This window comes from Brienomyrus brachyistius, chromosome 12 (genome assembly GCF_023856365.1).
Source record: "Brienomyrus brachyistius isolate T26 chromosome 12, BBRACH_0.4, whole genome shotgun sequence".
Classification (NCBI taxonomy): domain Eukaryota; kingdom Metazoa; phylum Chordata; class Actinopteri; order Osteoglossiformes; family Mormyridae; genus Brienomyrus; species Brienomyrus brachyistius.
In genome coordinates this window covers 12,560,402-12,580,963 of record NC_064544.1, presented here as the reverse complement: position 1 = coordinate 12,580,963, position 20,562 = coordinate 12,560,402, and the positions used below count along the sequence as shown (strand labels likewise).

At 43.3% G+C, this 20,562-nt stretch overlaps 1 protein-coding gene across 2 annotated transcripts in view; it reads right to left on the bottom strand.

Annotated features, from left to right (window-relative positions):
- LOC125705061 (phospholipid-transporting ATPase ABCA1-like) overlaps positions 1-20,562 on the bottom strand; it is a 164,932-nt gene that overhangs the window by 67,915 nt on the left and 76,455 nt on the right. For both annotated transcript variants that reach the window (XM_048971386.1, XM_048971387.1), the window contains exons 25-32: positions 19,225-19,439; positions 18,513-18,561; positions 17,957-18,061; positions 17,786-17,851; positions 17,119-17,258; positions 12,380-12,507; positions 8,445-8,543; positions 5,403-5,592 (exon numbers count right to left, since the gene is read on the bottom strand). In XM_048971386.1, coding sequence (XP_048827343.1) covers positions 5,403-5,592; positions 8,445-8,543; positions 12,380-12,507; positions 17,119-17,258; positions 17,786-17,851; positions 17,957-18,061; positions 18,513-18,561; positions 19,225-19,439 — 992 coding nt within the window. The remainder of the gene's footprint in view (positions 1-5,402; positions 5,593-8,444; positions 8,544-12,379; positions 12,508-17,118; positions 17,259-17,785; positions 17,852-17,956; positions 18,062-18,512; positions 18,562-19,224; positions 19,440-20,562) is intronic.

Here is a 20,562-nt window from a genome sequence, read left to right as displayed (position 1 = left end):
AGTCACATGCAAATGTTAACACTGGTTATCCAGTGCATATGCCCGTCTTCTCTGATTAATACCTTGCGGTAACTGAACCTGACCTTCTCACCTGGAAAGAGGTCGACAAACATCACAACACCAGAAGGGCGAGGCCTGACCTCAAGAGTTCAACCGATTATCCCAGAACAAGACCTTAGCGCAACACACAGTCTTTCCGTTTAATCTAATGCTTGAGTTTAGTTTCCTTTTATAACTAGTTCACACTGAACATTCTACACCATAGTCTTCACTGCTTCATGTCAAGAGAAAAAATCGTGCTTGAGACAAAATGCTTGTCTACTATTATTATAATCCTCTAATTATTATTATTATCTTTGATAATTCAGCACATAATGAAAGACTGTAGAATTAAAATGAAATATAAAAGAAATGGCAAAAATTAAAATGCACGTTATCATTACGATTATTGTATATTACGGGAAGGTTGTTGCATGTTGTATTCAAAGACGAACCGGCGTTTATAGAGACGTGGCATGTGAAGGTGCACTGTGGCAGGTCGCAGTGTAGCATCGGGGGAAGACACAAACAGGCAGAAATGATTCCCCTCTCACAGGACATCAACAATGGCGCCCTGTTGGGGGGCACTTCCCGTAAGCGCATCGCCTGGACAGCACACCTACACTCTTCAGCTCCATTTCCACAGCCGCCTGTCACTAGGTGGCACACACAGCAAATCTTTCCCGCGCCCAGCGAGCCACTGAGAACCGTCTGCGACTTTGCTTATCTTTGTAGCCAGCGTTAAAAAAAGAGAGAGAGAGAGCGAGGATCTGATGCGGGACAATAAATATACCTTACACAGACGATCGTCCAAGGGCACCTACAAAGGCACACATTCACAAAGACGGAGATGGACAACAACATTACCCAACACAGAGACACAAACGCACGCAATGACAGACAGATATGAACACAAAGACAGGGGCACCCACACATGCACAGGAACCTCCACAGGACTCCAGCGAAACCCTGAGCCGATCACACTGAATGACAATGAACACAACAGTCTAGTCTCCAAAGGTTCCTTACTTAATAAAAGGTTGCTTCACAGCAGGCAGTGAGATTAGATACATCTCACTTTAATTGGCCTTGCTTTCTATTTCGTCATTCATTATTTATTATATAACAAAACTTGCACCCCAATCAAAATGCACTTAGCTTGTAGCGCTTCTTTCACAGTGACACAGACAACTTACGCTCTGGTTCCTCGTGTAATTTAACAACACAGGTGATGGACATATTATTTACACACATGATTCGAGTCTAAACGTTTACGAGCGTGTGGCAAAACCCAACAAAAGACATCTTCTCCAGCTTCCCAAAGTACGCAACTAAATTAATTGGCAACTTAAGCCCATAACACTCATCTATCTGAGTAACTATAACAATTTCATATTCCCACTGTATACACGACTAATTAGACTAATCGTGTTACTAACAATCAAACAAAATACATGACCTGAAACGGAACAGTGCATCAGGCGTATGAAATGAGTGCCCCCGCTAATTTGCTTTCTAGTTTGTTCGCATCAGGATCATTCATGGCACTTGAGGGCATGAATCATTTACATTCTCCTTAGCATGACCTTTAACCCTTGTGAACTGGCAGCTGGCTATCACCTCCAGAAATGCAAGATGACGTATGCAGAAGAACAGCGGCTCACAAGAGTTTTAGCTGCACACAAATGTTCTGAGGGCAGAAGGAAAAATGATTGGTTCAGAGAGATAACCAATCAGTAGAGGAGGTCGGTCCAAGCAACTAAAGGAGGTAAAACCAACCAATCAGATGTCTTGCTCCTACCTCCTCTAGTTGCTTGGGCCCACCTCCTCTACAATCTGATTGGTACAGTACAGTAATCTCTATCAACCAATCATTTTCCCTTCTGCCTTCAGACAATTTCTTTGCAAGTAAAACTCCCAAGAATGAACTAATGCCATCAAGAGCTTTATCAAAAAAATAGGTGGTTTAAAAGCGGATGTCTGACCGGGCTGTCTGGAACTCATTCATCTCTGATGCGTCACAATCTGTCTGTCATCATCTCTTCTCATTTATGGCTGCTTATCTCAGAGGTGGCACAAGGAGAGGCCATCTGAGCATCTGGCAGACTACAAGTCAGGCTGGCCAAAAGGGAACCCCATGCTACAGTGACACCATGGACACATACAGGCTGCGCGGAGATAAATGCCCTTAATTTTAAGAGCAAGCCTTTTTTAAATCTTAACAGACTACTTAAACTTTGAAAGTTTTGGTAGATGTTCCAACTACAGACCTCAGAAGAGAAAAGTTGTTATTTTTCAAGTTGATGAGACAAAGTTATGCACCCAGAGCTGGGAAAAAAGAGCACTTAGAGAAATAAGACCACGTCTTCTTATAACTTCTTGTGCCCAAATTATTCCAAATGTGTCAGACTGAGTCACAGTAACTGTGAAAAAACGCATTATAAAATAAAAACTGGGTCAAGTCTAGTATCTACGTGAGACCCGTTCTGTCGTGAAGTTTATGGGTATGGGAAGGCAATGCATCATTGGTGCAGGAAAAAAAAATCCCTAACTTAAAAGTTAATTATCAAATGACTTCTAATTGGACAAAAGAATACTGCCCGTCAATAGGAAGAGCCCTCTGTGGACCGGCACTTTGACGCCGTCATGGATGAAAAGCTTGACAGGGCCCTCTGACTCTTTCGCTACATCAATAATGGCTGCTTGAGAAAACAAAGTTTTTTCCCTCCTTGCATATTTCAATGAAAATGAATATCTTGAACAAGGCTGTGGAGAGTGTGGCGCCATTTACAGAGAATACGAAAAAAAATAGCTGAAGAAATAACAATGACAACGACATGGATAAAGTGAGGTGGAGGCGAAGGTTTGAGTGTTCTCTCAGAGCCCATTCTCGTGTTCCTATGAATAAATCTATCAGTATGACAAGGGGGGGGTTGTCAACATGGTGACAACTGTGCCTATGGATCACAGAAAGGGCACCACAGAGAGTGCAGCCATGGATTATGCACTTGGCAGTTTCTGTGAATGAGTCTGATAGGGAAATTGACAGCGCTAGATATCCATGGGCGGAAGTTAGCATTCCTAGCTATCTGCTCGATCAGCCGCTCAATACCAGCCGCCAGAATCTGTCGCGATCTTATGTTCAAAGGCGGACAGGCGCATGGTTCCATTCGCACACTGTGGTACGCAAGCACATGCAACCACGTCCTCCCCTGCTCCGGGAAGACGTGGAACGCCATCTGTCAATATGAAGTGGAAAAAAATATCTCCAGGTTATAGCGCGACAAATTGTCTAGGCTGCGCGTACACTGACAAATCTGATCCCCAAATGTGCAGACAGAGGTTAAACCAAAACAAAGCCAGACAGCAAAGATTACTGGGATGACAAGGAGATTTTTTTCTTCTCGTCGAAACTTTTTTGCAACTTGAAATGGATCTCTGCAAGTCCATAACAATACATAATCTATAATTATTCCTACAACCATTGCCGCTGTTTTTATAGCAGTAAATCAATTCTGCAAAATAGCTTTTTTTTCTGTTGCTATAAACTTTAGTACACAGAGACATTTGCCATGCACTTTTCTCATTTCCAGACACACAATTATTGAAAAAGTTCTAGTGGGATTATATTATAAACTTTATCCAATAAATAATACCACAGCCAGTGCTATTCAACAAAATTCTTCACTGTTTCTGCAAGGAATTCAAAGTCGATCTTATCATGGGGAATATTGCATAATTGAATGGCTGTGAGTGGATATAAAAAAAAATGTACATCCAAACACAGATTCAGAGTCCAGCAGTAAAAATGGGTCCTTCAAAAGGGAGCTAGCAATGCTATTCGTTAGACAGTGGAGAAAGACACATGCATACACATTTGCTGAGTAGTTCGTGGGAGTTTTACTTACACAAAAATGTCCTGAGGGCGGAACAAAAAAAAAAAAATTGGTTCAGAGAAAGAACCAATCAGATTGTAGAGGAGGTGGGTCCAAACAACTAGAGGAGGTGGGTCCAACCAATCAGATTTGGTCCTGGTCTTGGTCCTGCCTCTGCTAGTTGCTCGGACTCATCTCCTCTACTATCTGATTGGTTATCTCTCTGAAATAATTATTTTTCTTTCTCCTCTTAAATTTTATGTAAGTCAAAGTCTCACAAGCTATTGAGTAGAGGAAACAGCGTTTTTATCCCAACAGACAGAATGGATGAAGACCCAATTAGACCAAAACATAGACCAACTAAATAAATTAATTTTGCGTTGCTCATATTCAGTTTCCTTTATAAAATAATGTTGATGCAGATGATACTGTGGACCTCCGTATTTCAATTTCTGTAGTCCGCCGAACCAGCCAGTTTTGAAAGAACTGAATCACAGCACAACTATGGGTTCAAAGTAGATGTGCCCCCCATCACCAAATCTATAAGCTTTACACAATTAGGTAGCCTTTGATCTCATTAAGTATTTCTTTCTTCCTGCTCGACTCTGATTCATCCTCATACTTGTACTGTAGGTCATTTGCTGAGTCCAGAGGAACGAGAGAAGAAAACTAGAAGCAGACTTGTAGCTTCAGGTAAAACCAAACGTACGAAGAGTTTGGCCCATAAATTTCATATAGCATTATAAATACTAAATGGAGGAGATGGATTTGTAGCTGAAGCCTCCAGTTGCCCATGCTGAGATTGAAGGACAGAGACAGGGGCTGCGGCCTTCCTTCTTATTGATCGGTGCAGAGCAATACCTGAGCCTCCATGCTGGCCCTCAAGCTGTGCATGTTGTGAAAGTGATGACTTGGAAGGCCCTCAATTCTCACCCCAGGCACGCTCAATCCCACACTCCACATGCAGCTCTGAGCGTGCGCCGGTGCCGAGCAGCCTACTACCCGTCTGCATGCAGTACAGGCAGGGCTTTGATTAGCTTCTGTTTAACATCTGCGCTCTAAACACGTAGGTCAAGCTGCAGCATCTCCACCACTGCTTATGGAGCTAGCAAATGGCTTTGGCCGACAAATGGTAGGCTGGAAGGAAGATGAAGTTAAATACAACAAACCGATAGCACTTAACCAATTCCCGTGCCTTATTGGTAATATCCATAAATCACCTGGCACAGGTTTACAGGAGAAGGCCTACAAGCAGGAAGACCAAGAAAATACACATGAGTCAGTAGCACCGAGAGGGTCGCTGTCGTGGTTGTACTTTTATGCAGGATGTTTAAGCTTTAATTGAAATCTACACCATTGAGTGGCACATACAAAGCTGTTTGGAGGGGAGAAAGGCAGCTTTGTAAAGGGGTTTGCATAAGCAGCGACTTTCTGACTAAATGACATCACACAGAGCAGCTGAGTACTGAGGGCTGTAAGTGAATTTACCTGAGGCGGGGGCAGACCGCCGGCTCCTGGAGGGCAGTCTGGCAGCATGATTGTTCTGCTCGGGGTGCTACACTGACATGGGGGGGAGGGGTTGGACATCGACCAGTTGCCATTGGCGAAGATTTCTGAGACTGATGGGGGTACAGGCGGGGTGAACCAGTCTGATCCGTTGGAGGAACAGGGCAGTTTCCTAGAGGAAAAATATGCACATAAAACAAGAACTTCTCTGACACCGTGCTCCTCTCATTAAAATACAGCTTCTCCTAAATGTCCAGGAGCAACAGGATGCATGGCAGGTAACCACATAGTTTTATACGGCCGGAGAAGTGCTGCTGATTAAACAAAAGGCCTTATGATCTTATTAGTTAGTAGGTGACTTCCCTTGTTTCTAGTGATTTGTGAGGAGTTAGTTAAGGAATTTAGGAGATTTGCTTATGACATTAGTAGTTAGCACCTGTACTATTTAGCCAAGTGCTGAAGCATCAGTTCCTGTGTGAAGATCCTGCTTATGACAAGACCAGTTAGTCCCCCGGAACGTGGCTGTGCTCAACTAATTATCTGTGTGCCCTGCCACAACACTTCCATCTCTTCCTTTCATCATGGACTTCCAGTGAATTCCAGTTGCCTGTGATGATGATATGCCACTTGTCATCCTTGCCGACCTGAACATCCACCTTGATACAGCACAGGCCAGGTGACTTTCTTAATCACCTGACTTAATTTAGCCAAATACGGATCCGCAATCCACTGAATCACGGGTCCAGAAACAAATTGGGCTTCATCTTGACACCCCTTTGCATGCACCTGCTCACTATATTCAATTTGTCTTCATGTTCCTATTCAAGTCTCAGCAATTCACCTCTCCTACTTGCTTCTGTCCCTTCTGCCTTTGCCTCTCCAGATCAGCTCTGCTCACCTGATGAAAACGAGGCCTCTGACACACATTACCCTACCCCCTCTGTCTCCTCTCCTCCAGACCAGCATACTCGCTTGATACCCTCTGGTCTGGTGCCATTTGTAAGCAATAGACAAAGCAAAGGAGTTCTGAAAGAAAGTGTAGGAAGTCAATCCTGATGATCTGGTAGGCTGTCCATCACTTTCTCTTCTATCATCACTGCTGCGAAAACCAACTATTATGACACCACCCCAGACACACGGGACATTCTTCACCTTCACTCTCAATCGAGTTTACAGGTTACTCACTCGGACTACACTCCATTGACACTGCCATACTGACTGTTGTGTATCCTAAGCAATCTTCAATCCTCAGCAAGATGAACCAGCAGGTGCTCCTGTCAACTCTTTCTCCACTTGGCACCACAGGGGCTGCTCTAAGATGCTTCAACTCTTACCTATTTAAGAGTCTTGAGGTACAGAGGTCTACGTTGCGTCAGGTAACAACTGATGTGCCCCAAGATTTGGTTCTTGGTCTCCTCCTTGCCTTGTGCACTGCCTTTTTTAGACTAGATAATCCAGTGACATGGCTTCTACTGCTAATATGGAGATGACATCCAAGACCAGCTGAGCTTCCGTTCAGAGGACTCCACATTCTGGGCTTGGATTTCTGAGTGCCTTGCTGACATCGCATCCCGGATAAGGGATTGTCACCTCTAGCTGAGCCATTCAAAAACTACTTTGAAGCTTCTTGTCTTCCCAGCCAACCTACGGCTTCGATTCTTGGTGTTGTCTCCATCAAGGTCTGCTAGGGACATGCGGTATCTCCTGTTGTTGGAGATTTACTTAAATAACATCGGGAGGATCAGATCTCATTTATCTGAATATGCAGCCCAGCTACTAGTCCAGAAAAATGTCATCTCATGACAAGACTACTGTAACTCTTTACTGACAGGCCTGCCAGCATGTGCTATAAAACAACTGCACATCAAAGTGTAGAACCGCGTTTGGCGTTCAATCAGCTGAAATGTTCTTTTGCACCTCTCCTTGTCTCTCTTCACTGGCACCCTAAAATGTCACCTATCTAGGTCCCACCCCACCCCCTAAGCCAGTTGTATGTTGCCAGCTGCATGTCGTGTATTATCAGCCTGACTTTGTACAAAAGGATCTTGTAAAAATGCAACATAGTAACAGCAATCTGTAAATACAGTAATAAAGGCTATTATTTTGGACCAATGACCTTGATCTTGTCCCCCTCCATGTTCTGAATATGCCTTATGGTGAGCCTTCCTTTCCAGAAAACCAGGAATAACATCTGCAGGCCTCAGATGTTGCACATTTATGCACCCCAGGTAAATAAGTTCCCTTGATGAAACTTCCTGTTACCCCTGAATATTCTGAAAAGCCTCCAGAGCAGGGTTTCCCAACCCGGACCCAAAGTCGGTTCATGTTTTTGCTCTTGCCTGGGAGGGAGCAAAAACGTGGACTGCCTGTTGGTCCCCGAGGACTGGATTGGGAAACACTGCTCTAGATAACTCAAATGCTAAAAAAAACATCAAAGAGCTGCTAGGACATGAAAGCACTGGTGGCCTTTAGAATATGGAAAAGTGAGTAAAATAAATACATGCTAATCTGGATACACTAAATCCACTTTCACACACCGAAATATTATGCATATTATTCCATATAATCAGAGTGTGGATGATGAATGGATTTAGGCAATTACTGAAATTACTGAAAGAGGGCCCAGGTATGGTGACTACATCTGCTGAGGGAAGACTCTGATGAAACAGATTATTTCAAATGAAGCCTGACAGTACCAAGACAGCACAATGTAAGATCTGTCATCACGCGTGAGCTGGGATTCTCTGACTTTAAATACATTTTTAAAAAGATTTTTCCCTTTTTACCAAACAGGATCTCCTAAGTAGAAAAAAATCAGGTTACTTTGACAGCACCTTATATAACATACCAACATTAAAATATAAAATGGTCACAATGTGGTCATTTTCTGGTCAATAACCAGCACAAAACTGACTTAAAAGACCTGGGTTTGATTGTCTAGATGCTGCTTGGTTACTACAGCCAGTTGTGGCTACCTGAAGGATGCAGAGAGAACCCTGGAGATGGACAGCTTACTATACTCACGGCAGGGGGTCATTTTTCATGCAGCGGGTCCCAAATCCTGGAGTATTCACCAGGGATTCTACCACACGTGAGGCTTCCAAATGGTCTGGGGCATCATTGCTGTAACAAGACATGGGTGAATTACAGGAGGCCTAATCAGCAGCCTAGTGGTTTAACTGTGGACAAAAACCATGTCTCCGAAACACACCAGATTGTCCAGCTACAGGAAAAACTGCAAGGTTTAGGCCAAAATATCCAAAAATGTTCCAGTTTACAGATTAGACTGGCAAATTATTCACACTGAAAAATCTGGTCCTCCAATAATGGCGTAGTTAGTAACAGTTCACACAACAGACTGCTTAAAAATATTATTTTCACAAGTGTTCCATCCATGGCTTTCAGCAGGTGGTCACTGTGGTAGCCAGCCCCGCATTCCAGAATGGAACAGTGGCATCTTAATAGTGAGTGTATCTTCAATTCGGTTAAATTAAAAAGCTGATACCGTGTGTGGGTACTGTTATAAATTGTGGCATGGTCAGGAAAGTCATGCTCCATTGGTTAGTTTGGATCAAATCCTCATTTGAGAACTAAAACTTTCAATTATGCTTTATCCTGATATTCTCCAGTCGTAGTACTCACTGGGACATTAGAACACAGCTTCTAAAGAGCACTCTGAAAACACAAGGACAATGCATTTAATCAGCAGTACTGATCGATCTGAGATCTGTTCGTTGCGGACAGTCAAGCATAATTCTTTCCTTTCAGAACATCAGCTCAGAGACTGGTCTCTACTAGTTAAAGCCTAATCCTTCATGCCAAATGGCAGACAGTAATTAACCAGCAGGTGTAATTATAACACCTATCTGGCCACAGTTTTTTAACTAGTTTCATAATGCAGAGACTTCTTTGATACTGGACAACAAATTGTTTAAAAGCCCTACACAATGACTTCATATAATTTGTTCATTATCTAGGACAATGTTTCCCAATCCAATCCTCGGGGAGCTGGGACGGAGCAAAAATGTGGACTGTCTGGCAGGGAGCAAAAACACAGACTAACTTTAGGTGCCCGAGGACCTGATGGGGAAACACTGATCTAGGGGGATCATAAGTATGCATTTAAATGTGTGTGCAGAAATATATAAAGCCGCATTTTATCTTATTCCATCTGTGTACACAACTAAACTGGAACTTTGTCAACTTAATTAAAATGGATACAGCATTTACCACTGCTTGTCCCTTAGTAATACAGTAAATGTAGTAAAACTGCACCTCCGTTATACAATGCTCAATTCGGGGACTCGAGGATAGTGACATTCACAGATCCTAACAATTCCATTGTGAACAGGTTGCGGTCATTCACAGCAGCCCGTTATCCAAACAATTTGCCCAATAGGAGGAAAGCAGAATCCCCGGGGCTAGAAGTTGCTTTTACACGCTGTCTTACACTTTTACGCAGGATTTAAGAGGCAGGCGACTGGTAACTATATAGTTTCACCCCATGAGCATCACATGTGAAAATCATAGAAAAATCAGCCACATGCTGCCAAAACACAGCTTCCAAAGGCACTATAATGTGTCGCATGGACCAACCATTGACTATTTCAATTAAGAATATATTTGTCATAACAGCAGCTCGTATGAGTTTTTGGATACGTATATTATTTAAAAAAATCAAGAGTTAAGGGCGTTAATTATAGCACATTACATACCAAGAAACAATCGGAGTGTCTTCCAGTCACACGTCACTGCGCCAATCCTGCTGAGAAGCCCTGCCAAAGAGCGTCGCCTCCCACAGGCAAGGAAAGCCGCTGCACAAAGAGGCCATTTATCCTCTCGGCGTCGCCTCTGCGGGCCGGCGCATGCTGTGCCCCTGGCACGCGCTGTCGGACGCGCCGGCACCGCGGGAGAGAGAGAGAGACGGGAGCGGGCGAGAAAAGGCCACCCTGCCCAGGGCAAGGCCCCCGCGGCCGTGCCACGCGCCCCCTCCGTGTCCTTTTCACCTTCGCCACAAAGCGCCGACTGGCTGCCGCTCACCAGGAGAATAAAAGACGGTTTCCCCGAAATAAACAGACGGAGCCATCGTGCATCTTCTCCTTTCGTTACGTCTGACAATTTAGGACCGTAAACAGTGGTCAAGTTGTGCAAATGGTCCAATGGGGAAGGCGGATAGGGTAGGGGTTGCAATGACAAAATCCGGCGGGGAGGAGGGGGGCAGTCCCTCACTATAATATTTGCTGCTAGTTGAGTACCCCTGATATAGCTGGCAGATTCACTTTACGTGAGCGGCATTACACTGAACAATTCATGGGGATGGTGAAGGAAGGTGGTATATTTTCAAAGGGGAATGTTTTTATCATTTTTTTTCCCCGTAGGGCCACGGCATCCGTGTGCATCCCATGACAACTGACTGTCACTGACGTATAAGCAGTTCAGTAGCCAGCGACGCAGCCCTGGTTCCACGGCCCTGGTTAAAACCTTCCTAAATTCCCTTGTGTTATGATCCATTTATCTGCTTCTGATGAATTCAGATGGAATGTCAGGGAAATAATATATTTTATTCCAGTGAAGATAAAATAGAAAAAAAAAAAATATATATATATATATATATCATGAGATATATATATTATTCACAAGTCACCTGCAGTCTACTGTTGCGTTTAAATTATTCAGCAACGGTAGTCGAGTAGTGACGTGTCTGAAGAGGAGCAGATGAAGGAACAGAGAGTCCGAACGGCAGAGGAGGAATGCGGGGTAACCAGCTGTCAATATGCCGGCGTGAGCCGCAAGTCATCGATGACTTAAAAAGACACTTGGGAACTTCGATGGTTAGTCTCACGATAAGCATAAAAAAAGCAAAGAATGAAGTTTTATAGCGTGGTAATAACAACACGAAGCGCTCATGAACGAAAGACAGTATTAATTGCTTATTAACTGCTCATGAAAGACAGTATTAATGAGTCACAATTTTTGGAGAATTAGAAACGATTTCTGTGTTATAATAATAAAACATATTTTACACAAAGGCTCTCTAAATACCACATATTTACATCACTTTGGGAGGACAAAATCAAATCCATTTTCAACTTATTGATCTGACAAAGAAAAGTGAGTTTGCCCTGAAAAATATTTCCTGAAGAAAATATATATATATATATATATATATATATATATATGAATCTGCTGATTACACTGCAGATGTGAGAGAACTATTGTCAGATGCTGTTCCCGGCTCTGCTTTTGATGCAGTGTGCGCCACGTGATTTTTATTTGCGCCATTCATCAAAAAACACTGCTTCCTTTGTCATCCAGATGTAAAAAAAAAGGAACACCAGGGTCTCAATTCCACAGCCGGGTCTTTGACTTATGTCAGTGGCGAGTTTTGTCCCCCTTGAGAGCAGCTTTCACTTCATCTGGGATCTCCTACAAACAGCATCACGATACAATTCTGCGTCTTTTAAGAGTTTACATATAGAGATTAGGTGTAAACAGTATATAAGTTCATCTGAGGATGAATCAGAAGGTGTCTGTGACTGGATTAGCAGGCCACATTGTGCAGTGTGAAATGGGCGATAAACAGAAAACAACTGCAAGTCTCCTGAACTTAGACTGAAAGAATTAAGCACGTTAATTGAAGTGATCCCTAATTAAAAACCTGAACTATTACAGGAGGCGGTACAGGAAGTGGAGATGACACTCTAGAAGCTGTGCACCGTTGCACGTCGCAATGTGGCCGCTGACTTAGTCACCCCTGGAATGCTGCAAGCTCTCACCCTGAGAACCTAACAATCTGTCCCAGCATTCCCAGACAAAGGAGCCAAAAGAAAGCTGGGTAGCTGTTAGGAGAATAAGAGCCGGTGTAAATGAAAGCTGACGCATTCAAAGCTGAAGTATGTCCGCCTCTAAAGGAAACGGCGATGAGTGCTGCAGCACCGGCCGGGGGGTCAACTCCCTACCTGTAGAAGGTGTTCTGTGGCACCCCGTAAATCCATGGATGTAGCTCCAGGCTTGGGTACTCCATGAAGGGGGGAACGATGAGCGAGAAGATGAGAGAGAGGCACACAAAAACGGCGGGCAGCACCACCTGGCAGAGGACAGAAACAAAGCAGCGGTCATTGCTAACCGCCCAGATATCACATCCCCAAAGTAGACGACGGCCATCACAGCCTTTGCTTTGAAATGATCGCGCGCACAGAGAAAGTACAGAAACGAGGTTGATAGGTCTCTGCTCTCTTGAAATGTTTAAATGCCTTTTACAACTGTTGAAACAGAAAAAAATTCATCAAGGCAGAGGATTCTCAGGAGTCTGCAGTTGACAATGCTCGGAATGTTTCAGAAGGCTAGGTCGGTTGAGGGTCTGTCAAGGCCTCATTGCGGGCATCAGTTGCCGTGGTGACTAATACAGTGAGTGCACTGTCTCTGGACACACTGCAAACCCACAAGTTGGATATGGCATGAAAGTGCGCTCTATACAATGCATAAAAGAGTGAACTTTTACATCTGAAAAAAGGTAGGAGTAAATCATTTCTGTGGGTTTTTTTTTTTCTTTTTTTTTTGTATAATATTTTTTTTCCTGTAATTCAGTTTCCAAGGTGAGAAATCTGGGGATGTTTGCACAATGATCTGAGGTGATGATAATAGGCAGTTTAAGGAGATCTTATGAATCCTGCTTTACGTACGAACACAAGCCACTGATTGTGATTCACATTAAGCGTTATGTCATTACCGTTAGTCATTGGTATTAGGTGATCCTGTATCTGACTCAGGCTACTTAAATGCTTTAATCAGTGTGGAAAAACCACAGCTTGCTACCTTGATTGAACCATTACTGCCCTCCCCTCCCATCCCATTTCAGGGGCCTGTTCCTTTAATGTCTTGGTGTCGCCCTCCTCATAACTGAGTACAGTCTGGAGGTGAAGAAACAGATAATTGTCCATCACAGAGAGAAATGACACAAAACATTTGGGGAAAAAGTGTGGAGTCCTCATCTGAAAGACATCTGTCAGACATAAGACAGACTCGCAGCAGTTACAATGCTTGGGGAGAACTTTTTTGTTTTCACGAATGTGGTTGTATTTAGATTAAGCATCTCCAAACAATCGTGCATTTGCATAATTAATCGTGTTACGTTTCATCCTCCGTCTGTGCTGCCAGCATGCACTTTCCATGTCGACGCGTGCTTATTTTGTGTCCCTGTGTTGACAAATTAAAAAAATTTTGATGCAAGAATGAGCAATATACTTAATGTTTAATCACTTGCACTCAACGTGAGAGAGGCTCCTCGACATGATTAATTGTATCCTGTCCCTTCTATTATTCCCAGTACCGTAGACACTGAAAAGGCATCAGACATGGTTTATTTGCAAATCCATCCAAAGTTTCAGACATCCTGAAGTTTAATACTGCGTGGCTGCATTAATTAAACTGCAATTAGAGCACAAACAACAATGCAGACTTGTGATTTCAGACGACCGCTGGATGATTTCACAAGTATTCTTACCTACAGAAGCTAATCTGCATGCAATTGTACGGCCTTCAACAAAGCAAAATAATTACACAGCAATGCATATGATTAGCGCAAGTGCTGTTTTGCAGCAAAATCTAAATCGTAGTTCCTAGGATTCATTTCAAATGGGCACATAATTATGACGGCGACAGCAGGTTACCCCCCCCCCAAACATCATTCAAGAAGTTCCCAGAATTCCCTGCACCGTAATTTATTCCATGTCAAAACGCTACTTTGCAGGATAATTCTGCAAGTCATTTACTCTCACGGCAACAGAGAGAAATGTATGTAAGTGATTTTATCCTCAAATGACATGTCATATGGATTAGGTTCCTCTCCCAAGCAGGATGTGAGTTTGTTATAAATATAAGGCTTACGGTTGGTTCCAGTTGGCTTGGGCGTTACATTATTTCTCGATTCACACCTTTTTACACTAATAACGAATGGATCAGATATCAATGTCTGTAGGTAATTTATGTTTAGAGCTTAAAATTATGGTGAGAAGTGCAAGCATGCGATAAACAAGCTAATTTCACATTATAAAGACACACGTGCCCCTTGCCCAAATCACTCCGCTCATGTTGTGAGTGTGACCCTCCCAAACCCCTACAAGGAGGTGCAGGCTTGGTATTGAACTCTGCCCTGGAGGGTCACACTTCTCTGTTATGCTGGGCTCCCCTCCGGCCCCTTTTGGAGAAACTCTGCATCTCGGTGGCACCAGAGAAGGGCCGGTGTATGGAACTCATTACAGATTTAGCAAGAGTAAATAAATGTGTCCTGTTACCCCAGGAAGTACAGGCCGAGAAAAAAGTAACACATCACAATAATACAACTTTTAAATTTGGGACTAGCTAGAGATGCAATAACTGGTCCTGAGGAGGTACCATTTGTTTTTACGCATTTCCTCTGTATTTTGTCTGAATCATATGTCAGGCTCATCTTCCACCCGAAGCCCCCGCTTTCGCTCCAAGCAAGCACCACCCTGCGTCTTGGGTGTGGGGGTGTGCTCGGCGGAGCGCATCGGCTTGGAGGGGGAAGGCGGTGTTCGCCCTCGGACACAGTGGGGCGCTAGACACAGGAACACCGGGGAAAGTTAAAAATTGATATTGGTGCTGTTTCCCGCATCAGGACAAAAACATGCGTTGTGATGTGGGAAGGGGGCGGTGCCATTGCACCTGCGTCCCAGGAGAGAGGGCGCCGAAGTCAGTCCCTGGGGCCCACGTGCATATGTGCGCTCGCCGCGCCAAAGTTCGAACCAAACTTCTCTCTGTAAATAAGCCAGAGTGACTTTGCCGCTCTAATCTGCTTTGCATTCTCCCACGGCACTGTTTAAAGAGATTAGCATGCCACCGCGGAGTCACACGATGACAGGAGGCCTGCTTCGGGCGGCAGAAATGCCCTGTGCCATCCCAGCAGCCACAGCGATACGTCTTGGGGGGAATTACCTTGTGTCTGCAGCTAGAGCTGGGAACATTACTGGTGGTAAAGTATTAGATCCCAAAATAAACGTAAGTACTCATTCAATCAATCATCTATTCAATGACCGCCATACACAAACAGGAAGACAAGTTCATGCATCTTCTAACCAGCTCAGCGGCCCAGAAGTCTATCCCTGGCAGCAGAGCTGGCGTACACCCTGGAGGGGATGCCAGTCCATGTTCATGTCCAGAACTAAGATTTCGTTCCAACCAACCAGTTGCACACTCTGTGAATGTGACTCTTTGTACTGAACTGGTTAGTTGATGCAAAATCTTGGTCTGGATTTTTTTGGATTTTGAACCTGAACTTTCCAGCTCTGAGTCCATCACAGGACACATAAAGTAGTAAATTTACATTCAGCACTTAGCCCATCTGGAATGTGAGAGGAAACCCACACATCACGCGGAGAATAGAAGAGACTTAAAATGGCTCAGGGGTTCAGCACTCTGGCCTCATCATCAAGGGCTTGATGAGGCTCCAGGCTTGTCACGCCCCAGCACTGAAAAAGCCATTATGGATGATGTTATGGATTATGGAACTTACTTTATCTTTGTGAACTGAGGTTTATATTGTATAAATACGGGGTGGCATGTTGCTTAATGTGATGGTATTATGTTACTAAAACTACTCACTTATAAATCCAGGTCAAGAGACTATAAAATTTGAACCATCACAATATTGCTATGAGAATAATATGGTCACCATTAAGCACTTGTAACAGTTACTATCAAGACTCTTAGTTGTTACTATCGCTGAAGCTGCATAATTCTTTTTATGCAGTTAGAAGGTGGCATGAGTACATCTTGCAGCTACTCCGTGATTACTCCACCAGCATCGTACATATATTGTAAAATATTGGCCATTGCAGATCCACACAATTAAGCCAAATTACATGAGTGACTCAAAGGGGCCGAATGTGATGGAAGGAACTGACCATTATGTATGTATCATACATACAGAGGCCATGAGCAACTTTGTTACTTATGATTAAAATGAGTATAATAGTAGGCAGTGCAGCTTATAAAGTATGCAGACCAGGCTCCACTTCACTTGACAGCATTTGGGGTTGTGTGAGTGTGTGTGCGTGAGTGTGTTTGTGTGTGTGTGTGTGTGTGTGTGTGGGGGGGGGTGCCTTAAGCCTTCAAATAAGACATTCAATGCTGCAAAGGAGATGCTAATTCATTCTGCACGAGCATCGCATGCAGAGCCGATGTGCACCGAGAATTTGCACTCGATGACAGGAATGAGAAACGTTATTGGGTCACCGAATGAAAGGACAGAATGGACGTCTAAGAAACACAGAGGAAACTACTTAACAAGGGACCTGATGATATGCATTCGGAATGAAATATTTAATAATGGGCAGGAAAAAAACACACTCTGCCTTTTCAGATGATAGGCGCCGTCGTTTTTGCAGACAATGCAAAGCAAAGCAATCAAAATATCCAAACGTTTGTGCAGAATCCGTGGGGGCAGCTCCAATGAAACAATGAAAGCTATCAGAGTCCGGACCCGATCTTCGTTGTTTTGATTGTGATATTAGGCACGATATCAGCAGGCCGGGTTTGCCTGCCTCCTCCTGCTCGCTCTGCGCTGTGAAAATCCATACAGATGTCAGTCTCCTTTGCTGTTATTACAGGAAGCTCACCTGTCAGCACCAAAGCCCTAAATGTCCCGGTGTTGCTACCCGCCTGCCCCCGGCGCCAGTACCTGTGCCACAAGGCCCTTGCGGCTCCGCCGGGCGTGGTGGAACCGTTTGATGAAGAGCGCCAGAAACTGCCGCCGTATCAGCTCCCCTCCGGTGACGGCGTAGGATCCCTTCCCGTCGGCGCTGGCCACGCTCGTCGAGTCTGGAAGGCACAGAACACGCCTCAGAAAACACTTCCGGAAGGGTTTCCTTCTTTAATCCCCTTTCCCCTCCAGATCTGCTGTTAATAATGTAGTAGGAAGATGTGATATATTTATTAACAGATCAAAAGACCTACTGGGTCTGACTCAAAGCGCTACTGTGAATCACCATAAAACGAGAAGAGCAAACCTTCCAGAAGATTACAGAAATTGTGCAGAATATGTAAGACGGTGTTCCAGATGTATCAGGTGTTTTTAATTTGCCAGAGCACATTAAAGACGAAATCTGCTGTTTGAAGTGTAATTTGAAGTATTCGCTGGGCCCCGCCTCCCACAGGTGAGAACACGTGTTTTCAATACATAACATATCAAGGCTGCGCAAAACAGGGCCACTCCCTCATGGACAACAAACTTGTGGCCATTTCCGATCCTCATGTCATGACTCACTGCCACCTAAAATGACTGACGGGACGATCGATGGCATCGTAGGGACGAGAGGCTCGGCGAGACGCCAGTTTGACTTTCGTACCTTCGACTCTGTTCGCAAACTTCTCTTTCACCTCTGTGTCAGCGCCGCACACGGCAGAAGGAAGAGCTGCCGAAACAAACAAACAAAAAAAAACGCCGGGGTTTGCTATCAGCGTAATTCACCAGAAATGTCATTCCATGAAAAAACAGCAGGACAGCCATAAATTAGCACCTGGTCTGGCAACAGTCTCTGCTGACTCTCTGGCGTTGGCTATACTGTGACGTCTGGATTCTCTTGAGCTTCTCTTCCAGTCCCTAAGGAATGGACCCTTTTCATCTGAAACAAAGGTAAAATCCAATTTACAGCGTCATTTAGGGATAATACAAACTGTACTTGGAAAAATACATATATATCTCAATAGAACTAAAATGCATAAATACTAGCACATCTATAAACTTTACAAGAAAATGCTTTTTGCTGAAATATGCAGTAGTAAATGATAACAAGCATCCTTACTGCAACTTTAAAATGAATGACATTCTAGTCTAATGCCTTTGGATTTGACCTTAGAGCTGAATTACCATACACCAATCTCTCACATGGTAGGTCCCATGTGATGCATGCAACCACTTACATGCAACCAACGTGCTTTCATTCGCATTCTAAACATGCAGACTAACATGGTTTCTAACTCTGACATTTAGATAGTTATTTCCCCTTCATGAATAACCACAATCGACATGCCGGACTCATTCGAAGACAAGGAAGACCTCGGCAAATTTAATACCTGCTAACTCTACATCTACTCCTGTTTCTTCAGCCACTTTTAGGAAAATCTGTAAAGAGATGAAATAAATAAGAGGAATGGCAATAAAAATAAAGCACTAAGCCAAAAATGTGCAAGTGGGAGCTAAATGGAGTAGGATCAACAACAGATGTTTCTGAAAACAGCAGCAGACTCTCATGCTGTTCAGCCCGTACATCTGCGGCAGGCTTCGTTTCACACTAGTGATACTGAACTACGAGAATTCTTTATCCATACAACACTTAACCAGCACTGACGATATCTTCTACACAATAAATGAATTACACACATTCCTCATAGGTATACTAATATTTGAAAAGCTTACCATAGCAATGATTACAAAAGAAAAAATTGTCATTTCACAGATAATGACTTACTGAATTTTGCATAAAATAAAAAAGACGGGTTTACTTTCCAACTAAGATTAAATTAAAAAAATATATAATGAACTATTGTGTAACCAAAAAGCCATTTCCTTGGCAATGAGTACAGCACTATTTAATAAGGCTGCTGTGAAACAGTCCTACAATTTCATATTTGAATGTCAAGTAATAAAAACACAAATCGATGAATTTGGGCTTCATGACTGCTGAACATTGTTTATATTGCTTGCTAGACCTGTTTGCCTGAATGCACATTACTTGTCACCCCAGTGAGGTTGATAAATTGGAAGGGGGGCAGATGAGTCTGTTACCTCCTCCAGTGTGGTGTCGGAGATCCCATAACTGGTCACACCAAGGGCAGTCATCTCCAGGTCGAGCTCCTTGAGCAGTGGGCCGATAGTGCCATCGTGGGCCGCCGCGTAGGGCAAGATGTAGGTCACTTCCTGTCCAATGCACTCCAATAGGATAGCTGCTGGGATGTGCTTCTGCAGTAGGAGGGTGATGGTGCTCACACCAGGTGCCTCTCCTGGTAGGGGACAGGGGTGTATACAGGGGAAAATGAGTTTCTCCACATGCCTGTAAAGGACAAAGATTCAGGCAAAACATGCGTTGCTTTTGTGTCAATTTTCTCCGCTGTTGTATAAATATTGTCATTTCAAAAAAGAAGAATTGGTAACACTTTATTTAAGACCATGATTTTAGTAATTTAACAAAACATTCATTGGTAATAATGCATTCATTAAGCATTATAAACACAGTCATAATTTTTTATCAAAAGGCATAACACGTTATAGCCATATTTATTATGAATTATGAATGCTTCACTGTATGAAGCTATCATCTATAATGCACTGTATATACCTTTATAATGCATTACAATGGACGATATAAGCATGAAGGATAAAGGTATCTATAGTGCATTATAGGTCTATAGAGCTTCATAACGCAGTCATAATGCACATAATACACATGGCTATAATGTGCTATGCCTTTTTATAAATATTTATAGCCATGTCTATAATGCTTTATGAGTGCATTATAATTCATTATGAATGTGTTTATAAATTTAAAAAGTGTTGCTGAAATGTTCTTTACTGCCACAAAACAAATCTTAACGAGGTTTACAGGGCAATGATGGCAAACTGAGTCCTTCTAAATTATTAAAAAAGACTAATGTAAAATTTGCATGACATTTGTCTGTGGTAAAAGGGGGCTTTGTGTATTTTATTTATTAGCGTTCCATATGACAAACTAACATTTCTCATGTGAATTTTCCCCGAAATATCACCACACGCAGATGAAATTCTCGTGTTTGGACTGCTCCGGAATGTCATCTGGACAGGATGCAAACAAAGCCCCAAGTGCCATTTCAGCACATAACGTCTCTCTCGCTTGACGAGACGGCGTAGTGAAAACACAGTATGTTCATTACAGGCTTCAGCAGGACACAATGCATACATTTGTCTGCTAATCAAAGCTCAATCTGTTCACCATGGGCCAGCTTGTAATGAACTGTGCCCAGTACTACTTTTTGGTGTCCTTTCTTAATATGTTTCAGTGGAGATACAACAATTACAGTGATTGATCGTAATAACTAGGCAGTCTGTCCAGCTCATGCTGGCTGGATCCCCTGAGATCAGTAAATAGAT